We start from the raw sequence: 27784 nt of genomic DNA, 5'->3' as shown, positions 1-27784 counted from the left end.
AGGGAAAAGGAGAAAGTGTTTCCTACTGAGGGTGTTTTCCAACTGGAACATATCAAACTCAGGCCAAGTCAGATTTCCAGAGTGGAAAATCTTAGATTGTAGGGAAAGTGAGGACACAAGGCATATGCAGCTTACAGCAGTTACATTGCTTCTGATTTCCTGTCTACTTTAAAACATCTTTTGAGCTACACTGCACAACTCTCAGCTTGAGACAGCTTCTCTATCAAATAAGCAGGTCAAATTCAATCTTTTTCCTTTTAGTTTCTGAACCTTTTCTTGATTTTTGTCTCAAATCCCTTAAATCTTTCTACATTATCACATACTGCCTTTCTTCCTTGAAGCAAGCACCAGATATTTCAGAGGTGGCACCCGCGAGATCTGGGTGCTAATTGCTTTTTACCAACACTCAGGCTGCTGCACAAGTGATTAGCTAAAAAGAAGAAGCTCTTCAGGACAGCACAACACAAAAATATAAGGACAGGCAGGAAAAAAGAAGAGCTACGTTAATGTTAGCATTGTTATCGCAGCTTGGAAAAAAGTTTAAAGGTTTTCAAAGTACTTGCAGATGAAACAGGCAGTTACACAACATGCTCTCAGAGTCAGAACCTATGGGACCATCCTACACAAGTTCCTCTTTTCTCCCTGGCACCGAGTTCTCTGTACTTATTTGTATATAATTAATTGCTTAGCTCTCCAGAAAAATCAAACCACCCATCCCAAATAATGACACAGAAACAACTGAGCAGTGTCCACACACCTCTCTTGCACTGCTGGTCTCAAGCTATCTGAAGCTGAAAACATGGTCATCTAATAGGGGCAAAAATCCTCCTGTTTTAACAGGATCCAAAGTTTCTATAGTTTTCATCCATATTATTAAAGAAAAAAACCAAAGAAAGGTCATTGGCCCCAGTTATTTTACCATCTGAAGATCATCAATTCTAGTATTGACACCAGAAGCCATTTCCTTCCGCTCCTGAGGTGTTTCTGGGCATGGGTAGAGGGAGGCCCGGAACCTGGAAGACAGGGAAGCACCTCAGTGACAGAGACGGAATGAAGATCAATCAGCCAGGGGTGAGGCAGAGGCACCTTGAGAGAAGTTTCTGATGAGCAGAAACTGCCAAGCAAAGCTCCAGCCTCTACATCAAAGGGATGCAGAAGTTTGCTTTAGGCCGAAGCAGAAGCTGAGTGGTAAAGAAAACAGAACTAGGAGAGAATCCTCTGCTCCCTGTGCTGCCAGTGTGTCTCCAGGCACTGTCAGGAGGCTGGTCTGCCACCCAGCTGAGGGGGGATGCTGTCAAAGCAGTGCAACTGCTGATAGAAGCAGTCACTGTTGTCTCCACTGTGAGAATATCCCACTGATGTCCCATCAGGCCTGCCCCAGAAATCAACACTGCCTTGGTATTTTGCATTCCCTAGCACAGCAGTTGTGTACTTTGAGCATTACAGGCTGGGGAGTGGTGAGTGTGACTGTAAAATGTGTCTCAGTTACTTATGGCACATTTCATTTGCTGTCTAAATATGTGCTCCTGCAGCCACTGCGAAACAGGGAGTTGAGAAATACTGATATTAAGTCATGTCAGCGTGTTTCAAATAATTGAGAGCTGCCCAGCTGTCAGACTTCCATACCCTTCACAGATCTTCTTGACTCTATTCTTCAGCTGGTCACCTTGGAAGAAGATGATAAATACAGACTTGTGCACATAATCCCCCTAGAACAAAAGAAAGAATTATAGAAATTAGCATTAGATAATTACCAGAGTTCTACTTTTCCCTTCACCGAGTTTGCTCATCAGAGTTCAGATATGCACAGCAGGTCAAGAATGTACCTTTGTAACACTGGAACAGTCACAAGGAGAGCAATCTTCTCAGCCTCAGCACAGAGTACCTGCACTGTGTTTGTGTTTACTGAAGCAAAATGCCCCAGGTTATCCATTATTGATTCTATGCAATACATGGAGATCTGGGTAAGATCTCCAAAAATAATAAAGATGCAATTAAATATTTATCAGCACTTAGTGCAGTCAGCTCACCTACAGAATCAAGCCAAAAGAGTGAATGAAGATTAAAAAAAATGGAGTTTAACCAGTGTGGTTCCCAGGGAGGCCAGAGGCACATTCCTTGCACAGCTGTGTCCGTGGGGGCAGCCAGGGCCCCTTTCCTGCATTTGTTGACAAGTTATTGTTCTACCTTACTTAGGAAATTTTAACATAATGTTTCGAGAATAATTACATTAGGTGTAACCTCAGTTTAAGGAAGTTCTGCACAATAAGAACAAAGTCTCTCCTAGCAGACAGATAATTCTACAGGTCAGCTATTGGTGGTTGGTGGGACAAGGGAACACATCAGCCTCACTTAAGTGTGGCTGTTACTGAGCTTCACCTCTTGGATCTGTGCTCCAGGGCAGCCCTTTACCAGGTAAGAGCAAGGGTGCCCCAGTTTGAGCAGTGCCCACTGGTTTGAGAACAGAAGATACTGGATATAAAACCAGCTCCAATCATAACATTTACTATTTATTTCTATACTAATGCAAATGGTTCTAAGGTGAATGTTTAAACTATTGATTATTGAATTAAGAAAAAAATGAAAAGTTCAAGTTCAGAGAAATGAGCTTCAGATATTACACATTGTCCCTGTCCCAAAGAGCATTCTCCATGGAGGATCACTACTCATTCAGAACTGCACTTGCAGTTTGGGCCAGAGAAATCCCTAGGCCCTCCCACAGTCTGTGTTTTGAGTTGATTTCCCCCTTCCAACAGCACTCCCCATCCAGCCTCCTATTTTTGTTTTATTTAAACAGGAAAACATTTGTTGATGAAGCTCAGAGGCTGCAGCAGGTGCTGGGATGGACCTCACTGAGGGACAGAGGCTTCTATCTACACATCCACAGCTCCCAGCTCCTGCTGCTGTACCGTGACGGGGTCCTCGAGCGGGTTCTCGATCTCGGCCTGGCGCAGGAACACGTTCCCGCGGCACACGCGCCACAGCATCCGCTCGAACGTGGGGATGCGCTCGCGGTTGATCACGCCAGCCACGAACCTGCAAAGGGACAGCACAACCTGAGGGGCTGCACCTGAGCCACGCCAGAGCCTCGCACCCAGCACATGATGGAAACTGGGCGTCGGCCCGGCACCAAAAGCTGTAAAAATTTTATTTTAACTTCCACAATGGAAGGTCCTCTAAATACACGGAGGTAATACACAACAAAACAACTGCACTATAGCACAAGCTCTGTTTTTTAACAGAATGAAATAATCTTTTAAAATATATAAATTGCTGCTTATAGGAGAAACAAATGCATTTAGATATATATTTTCTAGCTTTCATTTCCCTACAGCCCTGGTACATTGGCTGCAAGGGTTACAGCAGCCGTGGCTGCCAGTGACTGTGTCCTGGGCTCATACTGGACCTCACTGGAACAAACCCCTGTGTCCAGATAAAGTATTACAAACGTACAAGGAAGCCTGGAAGCAGCTGATAAAGAGGATGTAGAACTATACAGTTATTCAGACCATTATGTGCCCACAGTAGTTAAAACTTTCAACAAAGCTCTGAGATCTCAGAATGTCTGAGGAAACAAGCAGACAGGTTTCCACGGAACAAACTGGGTTAATTGTTTGGCGCAGAGAGAACTCTGAAGCACCAACATGAACAGGGAAGTTAATATGGGCAGGAAAAGAGCAGAGAGCAACAGCCAGTTTTAGATCAGCTTTCATCTGCTTGGTGTGGAAAGTTCCACAACTGTGCTGAAATTATTGCTGCTTCCACAGGCTGATAATCCCTAATCCAGCAATCCTGAACTGCAATTACCCGAGTCGGAGCGGGGCACCCCTTCCCATCTCGCTCGGCTCCAGCAGTGAAGAGGATTCCTCCAACAGGTCTGGATCCGCCATCTGCTGATGATGCAATTCAGCCTGAATTCACAAATCAATTAATATCTAATGAAACCAGTTAGTGGCATGCAGGGAATGAGGAGCCAGGAGATAGTTGTGGGAGACAAAGAAAGAAAAGAAGAGAGGAAAGGAAAGGAAAGAAAAAAAAAGGAAGAGCAAACATAAGACAGCAAAAAGAGGAACGAGATGACAGAAAAGACAGCAAGAATCGCATATGGAAGGAGAAAAACACGAGGAAAAATGGAATGGCTCAGCAGGGCTTCCATACAAGAAAGGCTTGAGGACTGTTGCAACAAAGGGGCTGGGACATATATAAGTCTGAAGAGAGGCAGAATTAAAAAAATAAATTTCAAGTTTTAAACACAAGTGATGTTCCCAAGAACCATTTTTAACGGCACAAACCAGAGAAACACACTTGACTCATGTATTTCCCCAGATATTAAATGAATTTATCCTTATTCCTTGTATGGTTCACCATCAGACACAAACACTGCTTAGAGCAGGCTGGCAACATAGCCTCATCTCTTGGCCAGTCAGGCACTGAAACAGGACAGTTTTACGCCATCCTTCTTTGGAACCCATTTGCAGGCTACAATTCTTAGGAATATGGCTTGTAAGTGTCAGAAATTCAAGTTAAGGATGCTCAAATCATATCCTCTTGTGCACCATCTTCACACTTGTTCAATCCCACCTCACACTTAGTTCTACCTCTGCAGCTTATATAACGAAATGCCAAAGATTACAGCTCCTGAGCACAATCAGAGGGCCAAAGTCTTCCCTCTGTGGTATGCAGGAGGTCTTTCCCACAAAGCCATCAAGGGAACTTGCTAAATTACACTGGAAGGCAGAGTTTGACCCAAGGACATGTCATATACACACGCACACACACAGAGCACAGCCTTGCAAAATCTGTGGCAAGCACAGTAACTTAGCCCCAGTCTCTGTATTCGGGCAATAGTTCTGTCAGAATGAAAATCTCTCCAACATTTTACTTGCTTGTTAAATTAAAGTGCTTGCCATATACAAGAGAGTTTTTGCAAGGCTGACACCAAATGCAGCTCGACTGCTTGTACACACACTTGCTGCAGCTTAGGATGTTACATGAGGGAGGGAGCCCTTCACTCAGCTTGGAAAGGCAACACAGGGAATTCCTGATCCTTTCAAGTTTAAGACAACTTGTTGCAACATCAAAAACTGAATGAAAATTCGGTTCATAAAGAACAAAATTAAAATAAGAAAGTTTGGTACCTGAATACAAAACACAGACCAAACATCCCAACAACTGTTTGACGTCTCAATTTCAGGATGTTGAAGTACAATAAGTTACAATTGTTAGAGGCTTGTGTTGTATTTCCAGTAATCAAGACAGTTTGCAGTAATTTTTTATGATGTGCAGCACATTTTAGCAGATTACTCATGAAAAAGGAAGGACAGCACAGGTGACACCTTTGGATTTGCCTCACCTGAGAGAGAATTTGTTATATATGTTTAATATTAGCTTGGCCCATTTGGGCTATGTGTCCTTTATTCAGGACAAATCCTGCTTAGTGGGGGTGGAATTATAAAGCAAAACAGTTTAGAATAAATGTGGATTAGACTAGTTTAACTAAAAGAAAACGTTCTTTTGCAATGATTATTTACATTACAAATTTCATGTTCCTTAAACTCATTTCTCAATAACTCTGATTTGATGAATACACCTTTACTAGAAAGGAAATGGCACAGTAGCAGCAGCTCTGCACCAGGAAGGATAACTAAAGCACTGCTAGAGGACTTAATAGAAATAAAAAATTGAGACCACGTGGAAATGGAAGAATTATACAGTTTCAGTGCAGGAAAACAGGATTCTGGGAAATCTACTTTGCATATGAGATTATGCCAGCAGTGAGTGAAATGTCAGAGTTATTGTGGAGTATTTTTTACTAGATGAGGTCGTTCAGGATTGGAATGCCCCAAGCATTTCCATGACAGTAATCAAGAAGCATAATAAAGAGCTTCCATTATTAAACATGCTTAAATTGCTTATAGATCCCCTGATCCACATCTAGATCAGCACCTTTAATCTCAAAAAAGGTTCATTTTCTCCACTCATGATTCCAGTCCTGTCCTGTGATAATTCTGCACACCCAGTGCAAGCCCATACAATTCAAGCCTCTTCCAGGTCACAAACAGGACAAAAATCAATGTTCACAAGAACTAAAAAGGATTCATGTCACCATCTATTAACCCAGAGCCAGACAGAAGTGACAGATGCAAAGCAAACAGAGAAAAGCAGATGGCAGAAGAGTCAGAGGGAGAAAGAAGGGACTGCATGCCATTAACCGTTACTTTTCCAGTCTTCTTTTACGCTCACACTCTAGGCAAAGCTCTCAGAGAAATCTCTCCAGCTCATAGTGCTCTTCACAAGCAAGGACAAGAAGACTGAGAAAAGGAGCATAATCATCAACATGGTGTGTTGGAACAAGAAATGGCTGCTTGGGCTGGAATGGTCACAGGAAGAAAAAGGGGATGTTTTGCCACCCTCCCTCCCACCACGTTCAAGCTCTGGAGAGCAAACACCAAGCATGAAGGAACTGGAGAGTCAGCCATTTCTTGTGCCACTCATTACTATGAATAACACAGTCTTAATTACAAGTTATCCTAGTCTTCAAGTGTTGAAAGTGCTGTGCAATGGCAGCAAGGAGGAAGGGAGTGTTAGTCACTCCAGGATGGTGAGCAGAAGCAGCTCTGGGCTGCTTGGGGCTCTCCCCACTTGCTTGCTGAGCACAGAAAGCTGAGACAGGTTTAAACTGTCCACACTTGTATTTTACTGAACATCACCTGTAAGCTGTTCCATTTGCTTTTACATAGAGCAGCACATGTTATTTGGTGTATTTTGTTTTATTACTATAGAATACAGTTATGAACGTGAAGTAGAATGTATCTAAGCTTTCTGTGGCTGGTTGGTATAAGGCTGTGGGTGACCTCCCATGGACTGTTTAGAAAATTGATTTTGATCTTTAAATTTCGTTTGATCCCACTGCAGTTGAAGAAGAGCAGTAGGCAGAGAGGGCAGTAATTAACAAGGCCAGGTTGGACGGCACTTAGAGCAACCTGATCTAGTAGAAAGTGTCCCTGCCCATGGCAGGGGGTTGGATGGGGATGAGCTTTAAGGTCCTTCCCAACCCAAACCAGTCTGGGATTCATTCTTGGTACAGAAGTGCTCAGCTCTTGGTATGACATGATCCTCAGAACAGGCAGTGCTACTTCAACTCAGCAAAGTAATGGATTATCAGGTTAATCCTGTTTGTCCAAGGGACACTTGTAAGTGAACATTCAACACTCGAAGACAATGGTTTTTTTGTACTGAAATCAAACCCACAACCCAGTAGCCCTCACACCAGCAGCAGTATCTGTATCAGCAGTGACTATGACTGGCACAGGACCAACCTTAGTGCCTGAACAGGCAATACCTTGTGCCAAAACAACAAAAAACAAACCGTTAGATTAACGGACTGAAGTGTGCAGGAGACCAGCTCCACTTGACAATAGCCCTTGTAAATACCAGGAGCCATTTCCGTTAAGAATTCTTTGATCAAATCCTGAGATCAGAGGAAACAGGACATCTACTCAGCAAAAACATGTCCTGAAAAACATATGGGAGCTCTTTGAGAGAACTGCCAAGACTCTTGAGATACTTCAGCTTTACAAGGAAGAGTTATGTCTTCTCCCAAGCAGGATTTATGTCAGTGCCATGAACGACATCGGAGAAGCTGCTCTGAGGTCCAGTGAAAGTTGCCAGTTCCTGGCAAGAAGAATGTTGAAGACTTTAAATGTCAGCTTTGCTCCACAACTGACCTCTGAAAGCTTCAGGGTTTGATCAAAGGCTCAATTAACTAATTAATGTATCTATTCCTTCAGTGGACTTTGTAGTGTAACCGTGATGAGTCCCCACATAACACTTAAAATGCAGAAGAGAAATTCAGTATGATCTTAAGTCCTCTGCATGTGCACCAAAGAGACTCTTACCCACTAGGGAGAGTGCTTGTAGCACCAAATTTTGGGGCTGTCGATGTGCTTTCAAAACTACTTACATCTTAATTATTTCACACAGTTCTTAGACAAACCATTGCTTAACTAGAAAAAGCCCAAATCAGCATCGCAGGAGGTAAATCATGGGTAGCTATGTGTACTGCATGAAAAATGGAAAACAATCTGTGCAGCTTTCTCAAACGAAGCATAAAATGACCCTGCTGTCCAAAACAGCAACTAAAATATATTCGAGAATAAAAATGGTAATTTCCATGAGAAGAACCAGCTCCCCAAGTATTAAACCCCACCGGTATTCTGACCTCATCAAAAAACTGCTGAGTTTTACGCAGTATAAATTTTAATTCTGTCAGCTCCAAGAAGTTTCTCTTCAGAGCCTCCTGGTTGGTGTTGATTTCTTTAAGCTCATTTTCAATTTTCTCAAAGTTTGCCTGGAAGATGTGAAAAGAAGAAAGAAAAAGGACTTAAAGCAATTCCATAATTAAGTGCTGTTCAGTCTGTCAGCATACAGAGGCAAGTGAGATACTTCACATCCCCTCCCAATTTGCATGGTTTACAGGTGCATCTCCAGCCTGCTGTGACACAGATACAGATCTGCCACATCTGCAGGCAACTGCAGACTTCTCACACTCAGCCAGATTTTTATGGAATGGATTGATAGAATTTCTTCAAATAAATAAAATCGTGATAAACTTTTATGACCCACCACCATAAATCATGCAGTTCCAGCAGTTTTTGGCTTTGCAGTGGTGAAATTCCTTTCGAGTACTCACTCTCACTTCTGTACTTAGACAAACACCATCAGCCCAATGTGAGCTGGCAGAGCTGCCTGCAGGGACGACTGAAGACTGAGCTAATGCCCCCTGCCACTAAATTCTACGAGCATTGGCCAACAGAGATAATTTTCCCTGTTTCCATCCAGAGTCAAATACTAGTTCAAGTCTTAACACATCATTACCTCCAGGTCAATCATGTCACGTGGAAAAGGCACCTCTGGATTTTCGCCGGTGTCCATGATAGGAATATTTGCCTTTTTAATCTCCTTCTCCACAAACCCTGCCGAGACAGCATTAGAAGTGTTGATTACATACATTTCAGCGTCAAACAGTTACCCCAACCTGCACCTGGCCCCAGCAGCAGCTGATTCCTTCATCTCCTATTCCAAGATTGTCTGACTTGGCCAGAGTTATCTTTTGCGGGGGGAATGAATCCCTGGAGGCAGCAAGCCCTGCCTATGCCCTCAATCCTCTGCTCTGTCCCAAACGCTGCTCTGCAGCTTCAGCCTCCCTTGACTGTAGATTTTTTTTAAGCAAAAGCTGCAGGGTCAGAGCCACATCAACCCCAGTGGGAACGTACGGAGCTTTCGGTCCATCTCCTCGCACCTCCGGACTTCATTGACGAATTTACGGTGGAATACGTTCACGTCGGGGTTCAGCTGCAGGGAGAGACACGGCACTCAGCAAACCCCCGCCCCCGGGGCCGGTGCGGCTGGGCCGGGCCCCACCGGCCCCGCTCCGCGGCGGGCACGGGGGCGGGGCCGGCCGGGGCTCCCGATCCCACGATCGTCCCGGTACCGCGGGCCACGCAGGGAACACTCACGTCGCGGAACTGGACCTTGCCCAGCTCGCCCAGCTCGCTGACACAGCAGTACGCGGCCTCGGACTGCAGAAAGAGCTGGGCCAGGGTCATCTCCTCGCTGCGGAACAGCTCCCCCATGGCGGCGCCGCTCCCGCCGCGGCCTCTGCGGAGAAGGGCCGTGAGAACCGGGCCGGGGGCAGGGACCGAGGCCTTCCCGCCTCCGCCGCCCCCTCACAGCCCGGCTGCACCTGGACCCCACCCCAGCCCGGCCCGGCGCAGCGTTCCCACCCCACCCTATCCCGTCCCCATCACCCCATCCCCATCAGCCTCGTTCCGTTCTGTTCCGTTCCCCGCCATTACCTGCCGCCGCCGCCGCTGCCGCTGCTGTTGTTGTTGTCGCCGCCGCCGCCTGACCCGAGCCGGCTCCCGTTCCGGCGTCACCGTCCGCGCGGGGCGGTGTCACGCGCACGTCTCCTGGCGACCGAGCACGGCCCCGCCCCGGAAGTGATGGTAGGGCCCCCGCGCCGCTGTCGGTGACGTCATGAGTGGAGCCGTGACGCAGCGCTGACGTCACGGGGAGCGTGTCGTAGGCGCGAGGTGCCGGGGGTGCGGCTCCGTGTACGGCCCGGGGCAGTGACGGCCGAGGCACGGTGTGAGCGAGAGCAGCCCCAGATCCAGCCCTTGTTCCCACTGGAAGAGATCGACTCCAGACTGAGGCTCCAGAGGGGAGGCTGCAAATTCCCGGCCATTGGCTGTTCCTAGTGTGTCTCCAGCAGAAAAGGGACTGAACTGAAGTTAATCCAGACACAGAAAATAACTCGTGGTGTTCCAGCCCATGGGAATTCCAGCCCAGGGAACTGCTTTGGGCACAGAGGCACCGAGTGGGGCACTTCAGCCCCCTGAGCCCCAGGAATAGATGGACATCCCTATCCTGTGAGATTATCTGGCTTTATCCAGACTGACCTACCAAGGCAGGGGTATTTTTATTATTCCCAAATGGACATCCAAAGGCACAGAGATTCATTGGAGTCACACATGGAATGGATGTCAAAGACTTTAAATATCAGCTTTGCTCCACAACTGAACGCTGAAAGCTTCAGCTTTGATCAAATGCTCAATTAGTTAATGAATTAATGTAGAATTTGTATTATGACCCTGATGAGTCTTCACATAACACTTTAAAGGCTGAATTCAGAAACTCAGAATTTCTGAAGACAAATTCAAGGAGCTCTGCCCTGCATGAATCCTTTCCTATACCTGAATCCCTACACATTTATCTGTGGAAGCCCACCCTGGAGCAGGTGACCCCGGGGAAAAAGCAGCTCTGGGGCCTTGCACTGGCTGCCTACAGTGAGGGCTTTTTTCATGGAACTCTCAGCAGCAGCAAACACTGGGAATAATGCTCTGGAAAAAGTTCCCTCCAGGAAAGAACAGTGTACAGAAAGCAGCCTGCTTTCACTCTGTGACACAATGACTGTTGTGGGGGCACAGGATACAATTCTGTGATCCCAGAGCCATCAGGCCCGGGTCAGTGGGGACAGTGAGCAGTCACGGGGCAGGGACATGGCAGGGAAAGTGCTGACTGCTGGGATCATTGTGAATGAACAATGTTCCTCTGCATCTGTGGGACCGGGTTCCCCAGCATGTAGCTAGGATGGATCATCTCCCCCAGTCTGACCTCAGGCAGCTGAGCTGGGAGGAGCCCAGGGAATTCCTGGTATTTGCCAGCCAGTGGCAAAGGCCGAGAGCAGACTTGACCTGGCAGGAGGTGCTGAGGATGAATAACAGTTGTCAAAACTATAGAATGAGGGAAGCTGCCACATTCCAGTGTGCCCACAGCCTTCCCAAGTGGCAGCTCTGTCCATGGGCACTTGGTTCCCAACCCAGAAACAGTGAAGGGTCTGGCCCAGGCCTGGCCCAGGGTCACTCTCAAGATCTGAATTTTCCTTCTCCACATTCTTGGCATGTTCCAGCTGGGTTGTTGCAAAGTCTGTGGTGGTGCCTCCCACGTGTCTCCCTGTTTTGAATAATTTAGGGTTTTTACCATTAAATCTACAAGTAACCCACCAGATTTGGGCTTTGCTTACAAGCAGTGTACACTGCAGTGTGTCCCACATTTGAAGTCTAGTGACTGGATCTATAGAAGGCTCGAGGATTGCGGAGCTGGGAGAGCTCCTTTAGGGGGAGTGCCCAGCTGCCTCACTTCAGCAGCGAATTACCCTTCTCTGTGTTAAATCTGTGTGGAGTTGTGTTGCACCCTGCATATACAATGTGTTCCTCTTGTACATTCGCATACATGGGCATTCCTAAGATACAGACGTTTTCATGCTGTAACTACTGAATTTCAAATTGGAGCATTTCTTTAAAATAAATCGGGCTCTCATAGTCCTGGAAAAAAACCCCAAACCTGAATATTGGCAAAAGGTCTGAACTTGCAGCTGAACTTCAGCGTGTGCTGTTGTTTAAACCAGCCTTCAGTGCACACAGCTGTGCCCAGATGGGGCTGCTTGCTTCCCACTCTCTTCCCAGCAGCTTCCCGAGCCGTTTACTAAAGGATTTTGTTTTTTCCTCTTGTAACTTCAGTGCCTTTAGACTGAGGGTAAAGAAGGGGCGGCTGCAGTTCCAGAGCTTTGCATTCCTGGCTGAGCTGTGCTTGTGTTTGCATGCAGAGCCATCGTCTCCCCTCCAACTATTTTAATCATTTCAAAAGGGTGGGTCAGCAGGCATTTGGCAGCGGCTCCTTTTCTATAGCTGAGGTGGAGTCAGCCAATGACCTGCAAGCCTGGAAAATTTTGCAGGGCAGTTCCACTGGACGGCTGTGCGGAGCTGTGCCATTTGAATTTCAGCACAGACACTCACTCACTGCGCTCCCCATTCCTGGCGTGTCTCCCAGTGCGGAGTTTAGCTGAGGCTCGGGCTCAGTTTTCCCTGCTCTCTCCCTGCAGTGACAGCTCCTCCGGGCTCCGTGAGCCAGGACTCCCGAGCGACCATGGAGGACACCACCTTGCAAATCATCGAGCCACCCACTGTTTCTGAGACCTCGGAGGAGCAAGCGCCCGAGGAGCCCATCAAACCAGACCAGATCAACGGTGTGATGGTGCTGACCCTTCTGGACAAGATCATCGGAGCTGTGGATCAGATCCAGCTGACCCAAACACAGCTGGAGGAGAGACAGCAAGAGATGGATAGCGCAGTGACCAGCATCCAGGGAGAGCTGACCAAGCTGACCAAGGCACACACCACCACCAGCAACACTGTCAACAAAATGCTGGAGAAGGTGCGCAAGGTGAGCGTCAACGTGAAAACAGTGCGGCAGAACCTGGAGAAGCAAGCCGGGCAGATCAAGAAGCTGGAGGCCAACGAAGCGGAGCTCTTGAAACGCAGGAACTTTAAAGTCATGATCTATCAGGTAAGGAACAGTTTCGCTATGTGTTTACATCCTGTTAGTGGGTGTTTTCTTTGCTGAGGGTCCTGTCACGCTGCATGTTCGGCCCAACCCTCTCCCAAACTCCCCAGATTGTTTGGCAGTCCAAACTGAGGCGGGTCCCCTGTCACTCTCGCTCGTGGTTTAACATTTTCTGTGTGTCCTAAGACAAAGTTTGACAGAGTTGTCCTATTTAACAGGAATTTTAATGCAGATAGGGAACAAGATCTTAAGAACTCACTGCAATTGGCCAAAAGTATCAAAATAATCTGATTTTACTGATTAGCTCCACAAAGACCAAGAGTGCTCTGGGTTCTGGAAGGGGCTGTTGTAAATCCATCTGCCAATGTCTCTTCTACCAAGAGACACCATGTGTATGGTTACGTGGAGACTGATAATATTTCAGATTTGTGACATGCATCTGGTAACGAGTGATAGTAACCTCAGCCTCAGGGTTAATCTGTTCAGCCAGGGCAGATAGAGCTGTCAGAGAAAATCCAACCCAGCCCTCTGAGCTTGGCAGTACTTGGGGTGGCCTTTGCCGAGGGCTTGTACAATTCCCATCTTTTTTCTTCTGCATCCTGCAATTCTTGAACCTCCTTGTTGTTTAGTCTCAACAACAGCTTTGGTTTGCTTGATGTTCACCCCCTGCACTAAATGTTGGAGTTTTCACTTAACATTAAACAAGGAGAGAGAGAGAGGAACGTGATTCTGTCATGTTTCCTGCCTGGAGTTAGTTTTCTGCATCAGAGCAAGCTCTTCTATTGGGCCATGGAAGAAAAGTGAGTGAAACAGTTAATGCTACAGTTGAAAGCCTCTGGGTTAATAATAGCCAGCACTAGGAACAAATGGAGAAGCTTCGAGTGCTGATCATGGGAAGAGAGAGAAGAAAAGCAGAATAAAAGGGAGAATGGTCCTTACTGTGAGGTTTGAGGGTGAGTGGCTCATGACAGGCTCAGGGCTCAGACATGTACAGGGCCTGTGGGTCTCCTTGGTTCAGAGTTTGAGCATTTGTTGTTTTATCACGGCTGAAAGGCTGAAATACTTGAGTCTGTTCAGGAAACACAAGAAACACAACCAGTTATAGATAGATATATGTGTATGGATTTATATAAGCTTTTTTTATCTATCTCTCCATGGAAAAATAAAATACAAACAACAACCACTGCAAAATGAGAGGAGTGAAAAGAATTGTTTAAACATAACATTCCATGTCAGTTACGGAAATAGGTAGGAAGTTGGCAAGGTTCAAGGTCCTTGGGAAGCATCCCAAACATCTGCAGATTAGTGTTTCATGAGCAGTTTGTGTTGGTTTGCTGTGCCTTATTGATATTGAGCAGAGTTTCTTTTTGAATACGAAAAAGCAATCCTGCTTCTAAAGGCTTGGGGCCTGCCCTTACTGCTGTGGTGAGGACAGAGCAGCCTCGGAGAGAGTTGTTTGGGCAGGGGCTGTGCCAGGGACTTGAGGAATCATGAAGGTATTAGAAGAAGAAATTATTGGGGATTTGGGATAATTTCCCAGCATGGAATTTAGTGTTATTTGACTGTCACAGCGCACAGGTGAGGAATTCTCCAGGTTTGCACAGTGTGAAATGACCTCATGGTCGTGCTGGCACTTCCATGCGAGCCAAGCAGACCCAGCCCCAGAGGGAGAGCATCCGGCTCTGGGGTCCACCCTGGGGGTTAACTGAGGAATTCACTGTGATTTCCTACGGGTATCTACAGTTAAAACCAAATAGTTACAAAATAACTCTTGTCTGATTCAGTATCTCATTTCTCAGACCCACCATCTACCAAAGTGTCTGCTGGGTAGTTACGGGTCATGTAATTAATTCTGCGGTGCTGAGCACATTATCGCTCCTCTCTGACTCCGGGAAAGCTACTTTCCCACGCTGGGGGTGACTCCTGTGTATTTTCAGTTGCTGTGGCAAAAAGTCCAAAGATTTATTAGTCTTTTCTTTTGGAGAACGAGAGATAAACTCATCCTAAGAGACGTCAAATATTCCATAATCCCAGCAGTGGCTGTTTTCGGATGACAGATTTGAACAGAGCAAGAGTTGTGCTCTATAGGGTTCAGTATTGCACAGTTCTGGAGTTGGAAGAAATGTAAAGATAAATGAGCTCTTTGCTGGTTCTTGATGTTTGATTATTCGCTCAGCATTGAGTCCTGAGACTCCAGCCATTGTGGAGGGATTATTTCAGGAGTGCAAATAAAACTTCTTGCACCTTGGAGGGAATTAGATTGCCTGTGTGAATTGTGTTTTGCTTGCTGTAGATTAGGAGGAGATGAAAATGAAATTTTTATCAGGGAAAGCCCGACCTGTGGCATGATCCTGAGCACATCTGCCAGGGTAGTTACAAAATTTGGGGGAGAAAGTGCAGGGCTGGATATCACTCCCACGTCCTGGCTGAGGGGAGATATTGAGCAGAACATTTACAGGCATCACTCTCAGTCCCGTCCATGCTTGTGTTTTCTCACTTGCTTATCCTGTTTGAGCTGATTTTGGCAGGAGCTGGTCTGATTTCTCCGAGTTAAGAGTTTTTGTATAAACTTAATATAGGGAATTAGATCAATTCTTTAGAATAAAACTTGAAAACAACCATACCCCTCCAAATTGTCCCATCTTCCTCTTTTTAAAACTTGCTGAGCCAAAGCAGGTGACAGCTTTGACAGGTCACTGTGTACACAGACATTACCTTCCTAAAAAGTCTGATGTCAGTGAGTGCCTGCACTGCTCAGCAGCCCCTGGGAACAGAGCTCAGAGCTTTCTTTGTGCCTCTGTCCTGGGCTCCTGTCTTTCAGAGAAATCAGGACAACAAAAAATTCCATGAGAGTGGTTACTAATAAAAACAAAATAAAGTGACTTCATCCCAAATCTCCTGGTTTTAGGATCCTGAACATGGGACTGGTTACTGCAGTTCATGGTTAAATAATGGATGTCCTGTGCAAGCAGCTACTGCTCTGAAAACAGACTTTGTGCCGTGTTCAGCTGGAGAGTGGCACGTGGCAGTTTATGTAAGCTTGGCATTTTCCTCCAAACATTTTTTGACAATTAAACTTTTTCCAGCAAATGCCAAGGGCTGATTTTGTTACAACCGGACAAACTCTTGCAGCGCTCGGCACGCACACGGAATATTGAATTTCTAAAGTGTGCCGGTCCTTTATTTTGAGGCTTGTGTGGGCGCCGAGCTCTGGGAGCTCTGGCTCGGGATGTGCAGTGTTTTTTATTGGGAAGAGCAGCCTTTGTGTGAGGGGTGTGAGGCATGCTCCCCACATTGTCCTGTTTGGAGGCTCCAGTGGGGCTCATCTGCTCTTCAGGGGGCTTTGGTGGCCGCTCTGAGCTGTGTGAGATGTGAGTTTTCGTGGGAAGAGCTGTGCTGAGCAGGGTGGGACCTGGATCCCAGCCATGCTGTGTTGGGTGGGTAGGGCTGGGCAAGGAAATATAAATAGCCCAGCCTGGTTTTGTGCTCGCGTGGGCCTTATACGGACGGGAGCAGCGAGGCTGTACATCCAGAGAAGGAGGGGTAGATTTCAAACCCACACATTAATGTGGCAGATTCAGAGGGCAAACCTGAACTGCCTTGGTTTTGGGTCTGTTCTCCTCAAAAGAGAGTGTGGGAAAGGACATGAGCTCAGGGGAGAAGCACAGGGCAGGGAGCCCAGGGCATACAAACCTACTACCCCCGGGCTACAGCCTTTCTCCACTGCCCAAACAGAATGGCAGCTGCCCTGAGCTATGATTTTGTTTCAAATTAATCATTCAGAAACTCATTCATGATGAGTTTCATGGCAGCAAGATCCACAAGCCTGAAGGACAGCCTGGGTGGGTGACGTGCCTGCAGTTCAGTGGATCTTGCCCTGCTACCAGCATTAAAAAGTAAATAGGAATTTCCAAAGCAATTTGGGTTGACAGCACTGGGATAGACATGGGCACCAGGTACCCACAGGGTGCTTTTCCTGCAAGATCAGCTGGTTCCATGCGCTGGAACAACCAACTCTCTTCCCAGTGGGTCACAGCAGGGATTTGCATTGCAGCAACCGCTGTGTTTATTTTCTGATAATACTTTTAAATAAAAAATGCGTTTGACTTTCATTGCAAATCAAAAGCAGCTCCTGTCAGTGCTGCCTCCATTGCAGGGGGACCACACGAACATCCCAATGTATAAAAATCTTGCATATTCTCTGCATATTACGGAATTATAAGAGTCTCAAGATAATAATTCAGAGGAGACAGCCTTAAAAAAAAGTCAGGATGTTAATAACTCTGACACTTAGGGTTTTTTTAGTGCAGATTACCAGCCTACCAGTAGACAACTCTGGAGCATGGATTTCTCTATTGCAGTCTAGTATCAACTGCATTAATATTTCATTGCTCAGCTATTATTTATAAGCAGTTGGTGCCAAAACTGTTGGCTTTGCTAAAATCCTTTCAGCATTCTAGTTCCAGACTGAGCTGTGCAGCCATGAATTGTCTCAGAGCAAAGGGCCAGAGGCTGCCCAGCCACTACTGGATAAGTAGTGGCTCTTGAAAATAAACCCAAGGGTAATATCCCTCCTGATCACATATTCCTCCCTCTGGCTTCTCATGTGTACAACCCAAAAGGCACAGCAATGACTCATAAACTATTCAGCAACAGGTTTAGCCCTCTTTTAATCCCATTTGGGATTGTTCTCTTGATTCTGCAAGCTCTCCTACAACTTACAATGCACCTGAAGAATTGTGGGTCCACTGTCCAGCTGTGAGATAGAGAAAGAGCAGAAACAAAATGTGCAGTATCAGTAAAGGGAAATCAAATATTTAGAACAAAAAGTTTCAGGATGTTTAGTCTCCAGCTTTATGTGAGGATGCAAATGTCAGTGTCTGCAAGTCATCTGTAATACAAACCCCATCTTTGCTTCTTTGCTGCTCAGGAGCAGCTCCGGAGTCATCAATCAGCTGAGACAGGTTTATCCGGGAGGAGTAGAACTGAGAGCAAAGCCAGTGGTACGAACAGACTGATAATGACATCAAAACTTTTTAATGCTGTCAGAGGGGAAAAAAGCTCCTTTTCACTCTCAATCTATTTACTTCTCTGCTTCCTACAACCCTGCGTCTCTTCTGACTCACTAAAGGCAAAAGCATTTTTCCAAGCACAGCCTTCTCCTCTCCCCACCCTCCCTCCCTCCCTTCCTTTGCACCAGTTCTGGTGCCTATACCAGGCTGCTGTTTCTCACAGCTCATGAAGCAGATCCAGCTTTTCAGACACAGCTTCCAGGATACAGGGGAACTGGATGTGCCTGATAGAAAGAAGTGCCAGGAAAATTGCACAACACTCAGAATTATAGAGGCTGGGAGGACTCTGCTAGTCAGGGAGATGCTACTTGAGAATGAACTATTTATCCCTCTAACATTCACCTAATCCCTACCTAATTTGCTTTCTCTCCTCGTATTTTAGATCTTTTTCTCTCAGCAGTATTCCTTGGTGACTTCTTACTGCAGGACTCAAAAGTCTTGTCTCTAAAGGCTTGAGGCTTCTCTTTTCATTAATCTCTTGACGCTATTGGAGACAAAGTTTGTCCAACCCTTGGAACCCAGAATCAAGGCCATGCCTGACTTTGCTGTGTCACTGGGTGCAGAGATCTGGGAGCTGCTGGGAATTGTCTGGCGCTGGTTTAGGGTAAGGTCAGTACGTGACAAAACCAGCGGATAGAATTCTGGAGTTGCACCCGCCTGTTTCAATCTCTGCAGCCTCTGCACTTGAATCAATAAACACAGGGTTTCAAATCACCACCCTTTTTTAAATGATCTTACACTTACAAGCAAACTCTGAGTTCAGCTACACCACAGCAAAGGGAGACATGTCCCCAACAGGCGACACTGAACCCCTGTGACTGTGAGCAGAGTCTGGCCATGTCTGAGCAATGTCAGTGAGAATGTGCCTGAACCCACAGAAGGGATCCTGTGTCTCCTAGGACCTTCTGAATCAGAGATGGACACTCTTCCATCTTACAGATCTTTGCTGACTCTCTTTTCTGTCAAATTTTGCTTCCTGGCTTCTCCCTTTACTAAAACGTACCCCTGTGCCTTTTCTCTCTGCCTGTTTTCATGCTAACCCGGATCACTGTTGGCGTGTTCCTAATCAGATTCCCGGCAGGAACAGGTAAGTGTTTCCATTGTGCTTCCTTTCCCCGGCCATTGAAACGCAGTTTTCCTCGTCTTAGCCCGAGAAGATGCCGCGCGTGTGCCTTGAGTCTTCGCCAGGGACTGCCCTGTGAGCCCAGCCCATGGAGACAGGCCCAGGGCAGCAGAAGACACGCCAGGAGGCAGCAGTTTAGGGCCTCGTCAGCAGCACCCCCCGAAGATCACTCTGAACCTCTTCTGAAGCTCTGGGAGCTGCTGATTCCGAGCCTTTGCTTCTTGCCTGCTTGGGGCTGCCTCGGGCTCTCAGACCTGCAAGGCTGCTCCTGCTGCTGACTAATGTGCTTGCTGCATGAGCGTGGGTGTGAGGAGCTGGGATTTTCCCTCTGGCCATCTGGGAGGGAGGAGCTGCTGTGTGGCTTGCATGAAGAGCAAGTGGCCAGGGGCAGTTGGCCCTACTGATGTCTGCTGTAACTGGGCAAATCCCACCTGTTCTTTGGGCTGCCATTTCTCCCTCTGAAACACAGCCCTGGAACACCCACCTCCTCAGGCTTCTTGTGAGCATTAGTTTGTGATTGTGAAATGATTTGAAGTTGTTGTTTTAGACAGGTAAAACAGGCAGAGGGCACAAACTGTGACATAAACTTCCAATGCCTCAGGCAGCTCCTGCAGCATCTCCCATTTCTGTCCAGCCACAGCCCCTGGCGCTGCCTGCTCGGAGTCAGGCCCTGCACACACTGGAGTGGTGACTTTAACTGCTGTTCACAGAACATTTAGCCACAGAGGCCATAGTGGCCTATTACCTTCCTGTCATTGTGCAGCTACTGGACAAAACACCCCAAGCTCCAGCTGCCCTTTGTGGGTCACCCAGCAGCATGTGCAGCACTGTCCAGTGGGAATGGCCACCTGGGTGGACAGGACTATTCCAAGAGCCAGGTGAGGGTGAACCAAGTCCAGGAATTGTGGTCTCTGGGCAAAGCTGCCAGGGAAAACTTACTCTTTTCAAGGAGAGTGTAAGATGTAAGGAAAGCTTTATTTTTTTTGTCATCTAGAAAAAAAAAATCTAGCAATCTAGCAATTTCAGTCTCCACAGAAAAGGTCTGTTCCACCAAGGCACTGGAGAGGAAAGCACAGCACTCTCTGTGCAGGGTATCTGGACACTCATGAGCCTTGCTAGGCTCAGAGTGCTTTTCAGGCATACTGCTGTTACTCAGGAATAGCTGAATCCTCCTTCCCATGACACTGCTGGAAGGTCAGCACAAAACAGTGTCCTCTGGGTCCTGGCAGAACAAAGCAGTTATCATGGCAACAGGAGAGCAGAACTTGTTCTCCTCTGGCACGGTTTGACCTGACCTGGAGGCTGTTTGCTGCCCAAACTCCTAATCCTCCCCCGGGTCTCCCCGAGGCCAGGGCTGGGCTGTGCTGCCCGGGGTGGGCAGAGGGAGGGCTGGGGTGCAGGAGGGGCTGCAGTCTCCAACTCACCCAGCGTTGGCATCAGCCCGATTTGGTCATAATGGAGCCCAGGAATGTGAGCTGGTCATTTTCTGCACGTTATGGCTGCAAATGTCAACCAAACTCACTGTTTGTGCTGTTGCAGTTGTGTAAAAATAACGGAGTGAAATGAATTGCAGATGTGATTTGCATGTGCATGTGAGAACCTTCCATTAAACCTTCCAAGAGAGACCGGAGTGGCTGGGAGTGCTGGGACTCTGTTTCTTACACACTGACTGGGAATGCAGCTCAGCTCTGTGTCTCCTTGGCCTTTTATACTCCAGGGGAAGTGTTTACGTGTGTTGTAGCAACCAGGCGGGTGTCCATGGCCGTGGGCTGCGGGTGACTCACTGCCAGGGAACTCGAAAACAATGTCAGATAAAAGCCCGCTCAGGGGAACCGGGGAGAGACTGCTGTGGATCTAACAGCTCGGAATTGTTTGAAGTAGGAGGACACAGAGCAGCTGGCAGCCAGCTGCCTTTGGGGCTGGCTGTGGGCACTGGGGCCCCTCTGGGTGCCCACAAAGTCCACAGATGGACAGGCCCAGTGCCAGGGAGCTTCCCAAAGCACAGCTCATCCCTGGAGGTCTGTGCTGCAAGGCTCCCTGTCCCTATGCAGAGCCTGGGTGCAGCTCTGCACTGTACACAGAGCAGGGAGTATACAGAGTTTGCTGCTGATGATACCAAGCTCTTCTGAAAAATGTTGTTTACCCGCTGTCCTTGTGCCAGTTGGATCCAAGCAGAGAGGACAGAACTGGTTTGCCTCTGCTGATTGGGAGCCAGGTTTTGAACACCCCAACAGGCAGGGATGCCAAGACCCAGGATTTTGGACTCACCCACTTCAGGATCAGTGTTTTCCGAGTAAAAATAGAATGCCTGATGTTAAAAATGTGGCTCAACTGGATGAGTCATGAGTGAAATGAAGTGCAGAGAGCATAGTGGCTTGCTCAGAGCAGGGATTTGTGCAGCAGCCACCCGTGGGCCTGGGATAGTTCTTGATTGTTCTAGTCAGGTCCCATTATCCTCCTTGCCTGTGTCTGCAGGCATGTCCTGCTCACACCAAGCAGCTCCCCTTCCCCATTGGAGAAACCTTCCAGGCAGGGAGGAAGAGACTCTTGGTGGCTTTTGGGGAGTGCCTGGGTGCAGGAGGGAAGTACATGCAAGGGATGCTGAGCAGGATGTGCTCATCCCCATTAAGATATACCAGAGCTGTGGATGTTCTCGTACCAGCTGTGCTGTGCCTGAACCCACAGGAATGCTCCCTGAATGCAGGTGAGCTGGGACTCTGGGGACTGTCCCTTAGCACACTGCTGAAAATCCTCCAGCTGTCCCCCAGCTGATCTACTGGTCAGAAAAGCAAGTAGTGAGGAAGAGATGGGCTGGGGGTGGGAAATTAAGGAATTATACCATGCTTAGGAGAGAGAGAGGCCAAGAGCAGGACTTGAAGGGTTTCCCAAGCACAGCTGGAGAAAAGCTCTTGGAAACAGTCCCAAGGGGGAAGGCTGGGATCCTCACATATGGGATGGACTGTGCTCCCTCTGTGCCTCTGGGTTTGATCCATGAGGTGCCTCCTGACCGAGGCAAGAGCAGAGCTGTGAGCGCTGCGGGGCTGGGGCTGGGCTGTGGGAATGGAGCATGGCCGGCAGAAGTGGGAAAAGTGCCTGAGTGCAGCCCTTGGGATCATAGAGCTGGGCAGCAGCTGCTCTCTGGGTGAAGTGCAGGATTAGGGAGAGCTGCAGGCACCTCAACAGGGTTTGCTCCCACTGTTCCATGTATCCAAAGCTGATGCTGGCAATGTCTTCGTGGCTGTGAGGGAAGAGCTGCAGGATGCTGCTGAGGCTGGATGGGAGCATTGCTGGTGCAGCCATCCCATCACACCAGAAAATTCAGTCAGGAGATGGATATACTAGTGTAGCATGAGGAAAGGTTGCTATTTATGTGACAGACGTGGAGTTTTTGAGGTGGTATTTCTTTCTGCAAACACATATTCTGGAGCTCACAAGGGGCTGATAGGATCAGGGTTTGCAGGATATGGCCCATTTCCAGGGACAACCCTGCCAGGGGAGAGGGGGATGCCTTTGTTCTGGCTCATTGTGTTGCCTCAGAGGGAAGGAAATGGCTGGAGTTCCTGATGTTCTGCAGGCTGGGCAGGGTCCCTGGAAGTTTCTGGGATTGCTCTGGCAGGTGTTGTTGTGGAGAACAGGATCCCTGCCTTCCCCGTGATGTGGGTTTGCCCTGGACTGACCTGGCCCTCTGGAGAACGTGTGTATTGTTTTCTCCCGAAGTGGCTCATCAAATGAAGAAAACACATGTTGGCCACTTCACCCCTTAATCTCCACAAAGTTTATGAGACCTGACCTGTGATCTGGAGGGTGAAGAGCTTCACCCAGCACAGTTCTCTGCTCTGAAGAAAACCCAGAATGAAAGCTCTGCCCCAGCAGTGTCTATTTTCACCACAGACACTGCAGCCCATGCCATTCTCACTGAGCCCAGTGCTCCATGGAGCTGGCTTTTCACTGCTCACAAAAGATTCTCCAGATGCCTTTGTGCTTTCAGAACTTCAGCTGACCCAAGGAACAGTACCTGTGCTTGGGAAAAAAAAATGAGAAAGCAGCTGAGAGCATCTGGATTTCACCCAGGTGAAGCTGTGCTGGAGTCACGTATTCAATGAGTTGTGTCACTTCTCCAGGGGTGCACGGGAAGAAGGGGCTGGGGACAGCACAGAGGGCTGGCCACAGCACCTGTGTCTGCAGGGAGGGCATCTCCTCCTGCCCCTGTCCAGGAGCTCAGGACAGAGCCACAGAGGGCAGTGACCTTGGTCAGCCAGGGCAGTGGTGTGCACTCAGGGTGAGGGTGTGCACACATGCCATCCCTTCCGACGCTGAGCAGGGACCAGGATGTTCTGTCCCATGACAGAGCCAGGAACACTTCTCCTCATTCTTGATGTAATGACGATCCCCAATGTTTTGGCTCTTGGCACTTGTGCAGCTCGTTGGTGCATGGCTGCAGTGGAGCAGTGGCAGCTGCTGTGACATGCAGAGTATGGGAGGTGCCACAGCAAAGTCACCCTCCTGGGTCCCCAAGCCAGGGGCACGCAAATCACTGCCGGTGTTCCAGGGTTTCCCATGCACTTCAAGCACTTGGGGTACATCAGGGGCTGCCCCTTGATTTCCCTGGGCCCGGTTCCTGCCAGTGCAGGAGTGGAATCTCGTCCTTGCTCCGTTCTGGTGCTGCCTGCTCCAGGGCTCAGACTGGCACCTGGCTGTCCTGCTGCCCAGGCTCTTCTCCAAACCTCAGCCCAGCAGCTCCGCGTGCTGTGTGCCCGTTCCACACATTGCCCTTTGGCTGCTGCTGGATTTCTGACAGCGCTGGTCCTGGCAGCTCCCACCTCTCCAACTCTGTAGATTAAAACTGCTTGAGCAATAAATTTCGGAGCGTGAGCCACAGCCCTGCAGCTGTGACGCTCTGTACAGTGATGGGCTATTTCCAGCCTGTCCCAGGAACAGAGAGGTGAATCACTGCAGCAGGGACGCATGCTATGTGCTGCTCAGATGAAAACCAATCCTGCTCCAGACCTGTGCCCCTCTCCCAGGCACATGCTTGTCCTCTGCCACTGGGATCAGAAACTTGGCTGGCTCAGGCTCATGGAGAAGCTGAATGAATCCAGCCCTGTCCCAAGTAGAGCTGCGTATCCTTGCAGACCAGGCTGTGTGATTTGAGACCACTGCCTCCACCATCTCCAGATATGGACTTGGGCAAGTTCTCTAACTTATTCCCCAGGGGAGAAATAGGGAAAAAAAGGGCAGCTTGCTGCATCCCGAGAGATGTCCCAGCCCCACATCTGGATCCTGAGGTCTTGGGAAAGTCTGAGTGCGGCCTGGGGGTGGCCAGGACAGCGTGTGCACACTGATGCTGTGGCCAGACTCAGGTCTGGCCATGCCTCTGCAGCCCTGCACTGTGCCTGGGGCTGCTGCTGGACCCTGGTCAGGCTGGAGACATGCAGACCACTGTCCTGCGTCCGGGAGTGAGGGGCTGTGATGGCCAGGTCCTGGAGTAAAGATGAGACTGGAGTGCACAGGACTGTGACACGGGCAGAGGAAGAAGGGAAAAGGCTCCAGTTTCAGTGGTAGGATGCCTTTCCTGTACTTCAGGTGTCACAAATGAATTTGGAGCCAGCCTAGGGTGAGCAGTGCTGGTGCCTGAATCCTGCTACAGGCGAGTCCTAAGCAGATCCTCTTCACACTAACTTATCAGCTGCCATAAGGGAGGATGAGCCCAGGCCTGAGGTACCTGGGTGTGATTAGCTGGGTGGAGGCTGATGTCTCTGTAGCACCGTGGGAGGGAGGATGGGCTGGCTCCAGGGTTGCTGGTGTCCGTGTCTCACTGGCTCCGCTCTGTGTCTTGCAGGATGAAGTGAAGCTCCCATCTAAACTGAGCATTAGCAAGTCTCTAAAGGAAGGTGAAAAGCTGGAGAAGGAAGGTGAGGGTGAGGAGGTCCCTGCGGGTGAGGACCATGCAGAGGAGGACCACATCCAGCTCTCCTCAGATGAGGAGGTGGAGATTGAGGAGATTATCGAAGAGTCACGGGCAGAACGCATCAAAAGGAGCGGCATGAAAAGGGTGGATGACTTTAAGAAGGCATTCTCAAAGGAGAAGATGGAAAAGACTAAGCTAAAGACCAAGGAAAACCTGGAGAAGACCCGCCACAACTTGGAGAAGACCCGCCACAACCTGGAGAAGAGAATGAACAAACTGGGCACTAAAATTGTGACTAACGAAAGGAGAGAGAAGATGAAGAGCTCTCGGGACAAACTGAGGAAGTCTTTCACCCCTGACCACACCATCTATGCCAGGTCCAAGACAGCCGTCTACAAAGTGCCACCCTTCACTTTCCATGTCAAGAAAATAAGAGAGGGTGAGGTGGAGGTGAAAGCCACAGAGCTGGTGGAGGTTGGTGGAGAGGAAGGAGAAAATTCAGATCTGATGCGTGGGGAGAGCCCCGACATGCACACACTGCTGGAGATCACGGAGGAGACTGACGCGGTACTGGTGGACAAGAGTGACAGCGAGTAGGACAGACTGCAGAGCACAAGGGTTGTGGACGACAGCTGAACACATTATCACTCACATTTCGAGCTCTCCCTGCCCTGGAGCACCAGGGAAGTGTACACAATGCAACCTTCTTACCCTGCAGAGCCAATGCCGATCCCCTGCCTGCTTGTACAAGGTGTATTTTATATTTTAGTTTTAGCACATAAACATTAGGAACACGGAACTGTTTTTCTTACACTACTAAATCACCCTTGGAGACCATTCCTGCTGCAGCCTTTTTGCCCCACACCTGAAGATGGGCATTGAGTGACAAGGCCCTGACCGAGCTGGAGAGTGCTGATCCCAAGACATTGGCTGCACAGCTGAAAGTTCAAGAGTCCTCCATAAGATAAACCTGGTGTCAAGAAAGCTTCTTGCAAGTAGCCCAGCAGCCCACACCACCCGGCCCCCTGTGCCAAGCTGTGCAGCAAGAAGACTCCCAGCACCCAAACCGGCTGCTCCTTCGGGGGACCAGAGGAACTGGGATGCAGCCGGTGCATGGGAGGGAAGAGCTGAGCAAGTCCTGTTGATGGGCAGCGCATGGCAAAGCTGAGATGGTGTGGGGCAGGTGGGGCTGCTTCTCTCTGCCCTCCCAAGGACTGGGTGACCTTTGCCATGAAGCCACTCTGCAGCTGGACCTGCCATGGGTGCCTGTGGGGTGTCACACAGCTGGGGCCCATTGCTCCTCCCCGCTGTGCCCCGGGGCCATGGCAGGAACAGCACAAGGTGCAGGCTTCCTGCCCGGGTCACAGATCTGGCTGCCAGAGATCCAGAGTCTATGGCAAGTCCCAGGGGCAGGGAGCAGCATGGAGGTGAGGTGCTGGATCTGCTCCCTCCACACTCACAGAGGTAGTGGCAGTAGGTAGTGAGGTCCACGCTTGTTGCCTTGGGGGAGAGGGACACCCAGGCAGCCATGCCAGAGCAGCTCCCATGGCTAGGGACTTGTTTCCTGAGGGATATGGGATGCACTGCTGCCATGTGAGTCTCTAGACCATCAGAAAGAGGGCTTGACACCTGTCCAGCACCAGACCTTGAGCATTTCTGAGTGTCTGCTTTCTGCAGGGGTCCTGGCACAGCTCAGGCTCATGCCCATGCCCATGTCCCGTGCTTTCCTCCCTGTGTCCTGCTTTCTGCAGCTTCACTCCATGCCCTGAGTGAGGCAGCACGAAGGCAGCACACGGTGGCTCGGTGGCTCTGCCTGGCTCAGCCCCGCTTAGCTCTTACACACTCAACCCCTGCTGCAAGCTCCAGCCCTGCATTCCCCATCCTGCTCCCCCCAGCACGAGGCTGCTGCTGTTCACATAACCAAATATATAAACTCGCTTTTCCTTTAAGAATTATTTTCCTCCAAATTGTCCAGTGCTGTCCCGGGCTCGGGGTCCTGCCACAGCTTCCCTCCCCACAGAAGGTGTGACCGGTCGGTTCCGTGTGCCGGCTGCAGGCAGCCCTGAGACACCGGTGGCCCCGAGGCTCCCGGTGTGGGGAGGCACTGGGCATCGGCTCCTGGCTGCTGGTGGTTCCCAGCCCAGTGTGGGCCCGCAGGTCACCTGCCCTCACGGAGTCTCTTGCTGGCCCACAAGCAGATTTCACGCAGGATTTCTCTGAGCGGCAGGGCCAGGACAGCAGGGTCAGGGTGGCAGAAGCCCGGGTGATCCTCGCCTGTCCCTGGCTGTGCCCAGGCAGCAGAGCAGCAATAAAGTCTCTTTTGTAAATCACCAGTGTGCGGCCTGTCCATGGCACTGGGCCCTGGGGAGGGGATGTCACACTGCATGGGACTGACACTCAGAGCCCCACAGGGATCCATCCCCAGAGCTTCAAGGGGATAGATGCCCACAGCCCTACAGGGCTGATCCCCACAGCCCCATGGAGATGATCCCCATAGGGATTGAGCCCCACTGGGCTGATCCTCACAGCCTCACAGGGATCGATCCCCACAGCCCCACAGGGACTGATCCCCACAGGGCTGAACCCCACAGCCTCACAGGGATCGATCCCCACAGCCCCGCAGGGATCCATGCCCACAGCGATCCATCCCCACAGGGATCCATCCCCGTTAGCCCCATAGGGCCGATCCTCCTTTCCCCACGCGGGGGCGCTGCTCCCAGAGCGGCGCACGGGCCCGCCCGGGACAGCGCGGCCCCTTTAAGAGGCAGCGGCGGTGGC

The 27784-nt window shown here is 49.3% G+C and overlaps 2 protein-coding genes across 7 annotated transcripts in view; one reads left to right on the top strand and one right to left on the bottom strand.

Moving 5' to 3' along the window:
* The window catches only part of ATP6V0A1 (ATPase H+ transporting V0 subunit a1), a 28289-nt gene extending 18150 nt beyond the window's left edge, over positions 1–10139 (bottom strand). For 2 of the 6 annotated variants that reach the window (XM_088179726.1, XM_088179728.1), the window contains exons 1-9: positions 9858–10095; positions 9519–9660; positions 9276–9354; positions 8878–8975; positions 8222–8350; positions 3808–3890; positions 2910–3036; positions 1627–1709; positions 920–1013 (exon numbers count right to left, since the gene is read on the bottom strand). In XM_088179726.1, coding sequence (XP_088035852.1) covers positions 920–1013; positions 1627–1709; positions 2910–3036; positions 3808–3890; positions 8222–8350; positions 8878–8975; positions 9276–9354; positions 9519–9635 — 810 coding nt within the window. In that variant the 5' untranslated portion in view covers positions 9636–9660; positions 9858–10095. Of the gene's footprint in view, positions 1–919; positions 1014–1626; positions 1710–2909; positions 3037–3807; positions 3912–8221; positions 8351–8877; positions 8976–9275; positions 9355–9518; positions 9661–9857 lie in introns of all 6 variants that reach the window. The other 4 variants (XM_088179723.1, XM_088179725.1, XM_088179724.1 and 1 more) reach the window with 3 other exon arrangements.
* A 2148-nt stretch (positions 10140–12287) lies between these two features.
* On the top strand, positions 12288–27336 carry CAVIN1 (caveolae associated protein 1). Its single transcript, XM_014885412.2, has 2 exons — positions 12288–12906; positions 24938–27336. The coding sequence occupies exons 1-2, from the start codon at positions 12487–12489 to the stop codon at positions 25601–25603; spliced, it is 1086 nt and encodes a 361-aa protein (XP_014740898.1). The 5' UTR covers positions 12288–12486; the 3' UTR covers positions 25604–27336.
* The last annotated feature ends 448 nt before the right edge of the window (positions 27337–27784 follow it).

This window comes from Sturnus vulgaris, chromosome 27 (assembly GCF_052056855.1).
Source record: "Sturnus vulgaris isolate bStuVul1 chromosome 27, bStuVul1.hap1, whole genome shotgun sequence".
In the NCBI taxonomy this organism is placed as follows: Eukaryota; Metazoa; Chordata; class Aves; order Passeriformes; family Sturnidae; genus Sturnus; species Sturnus vulgaris.
The sequence above is the reverse complement of the archived record's forward strand: the minus strand, read 5'-3'. Positions and strand labels throughout refer to the sequence as shown.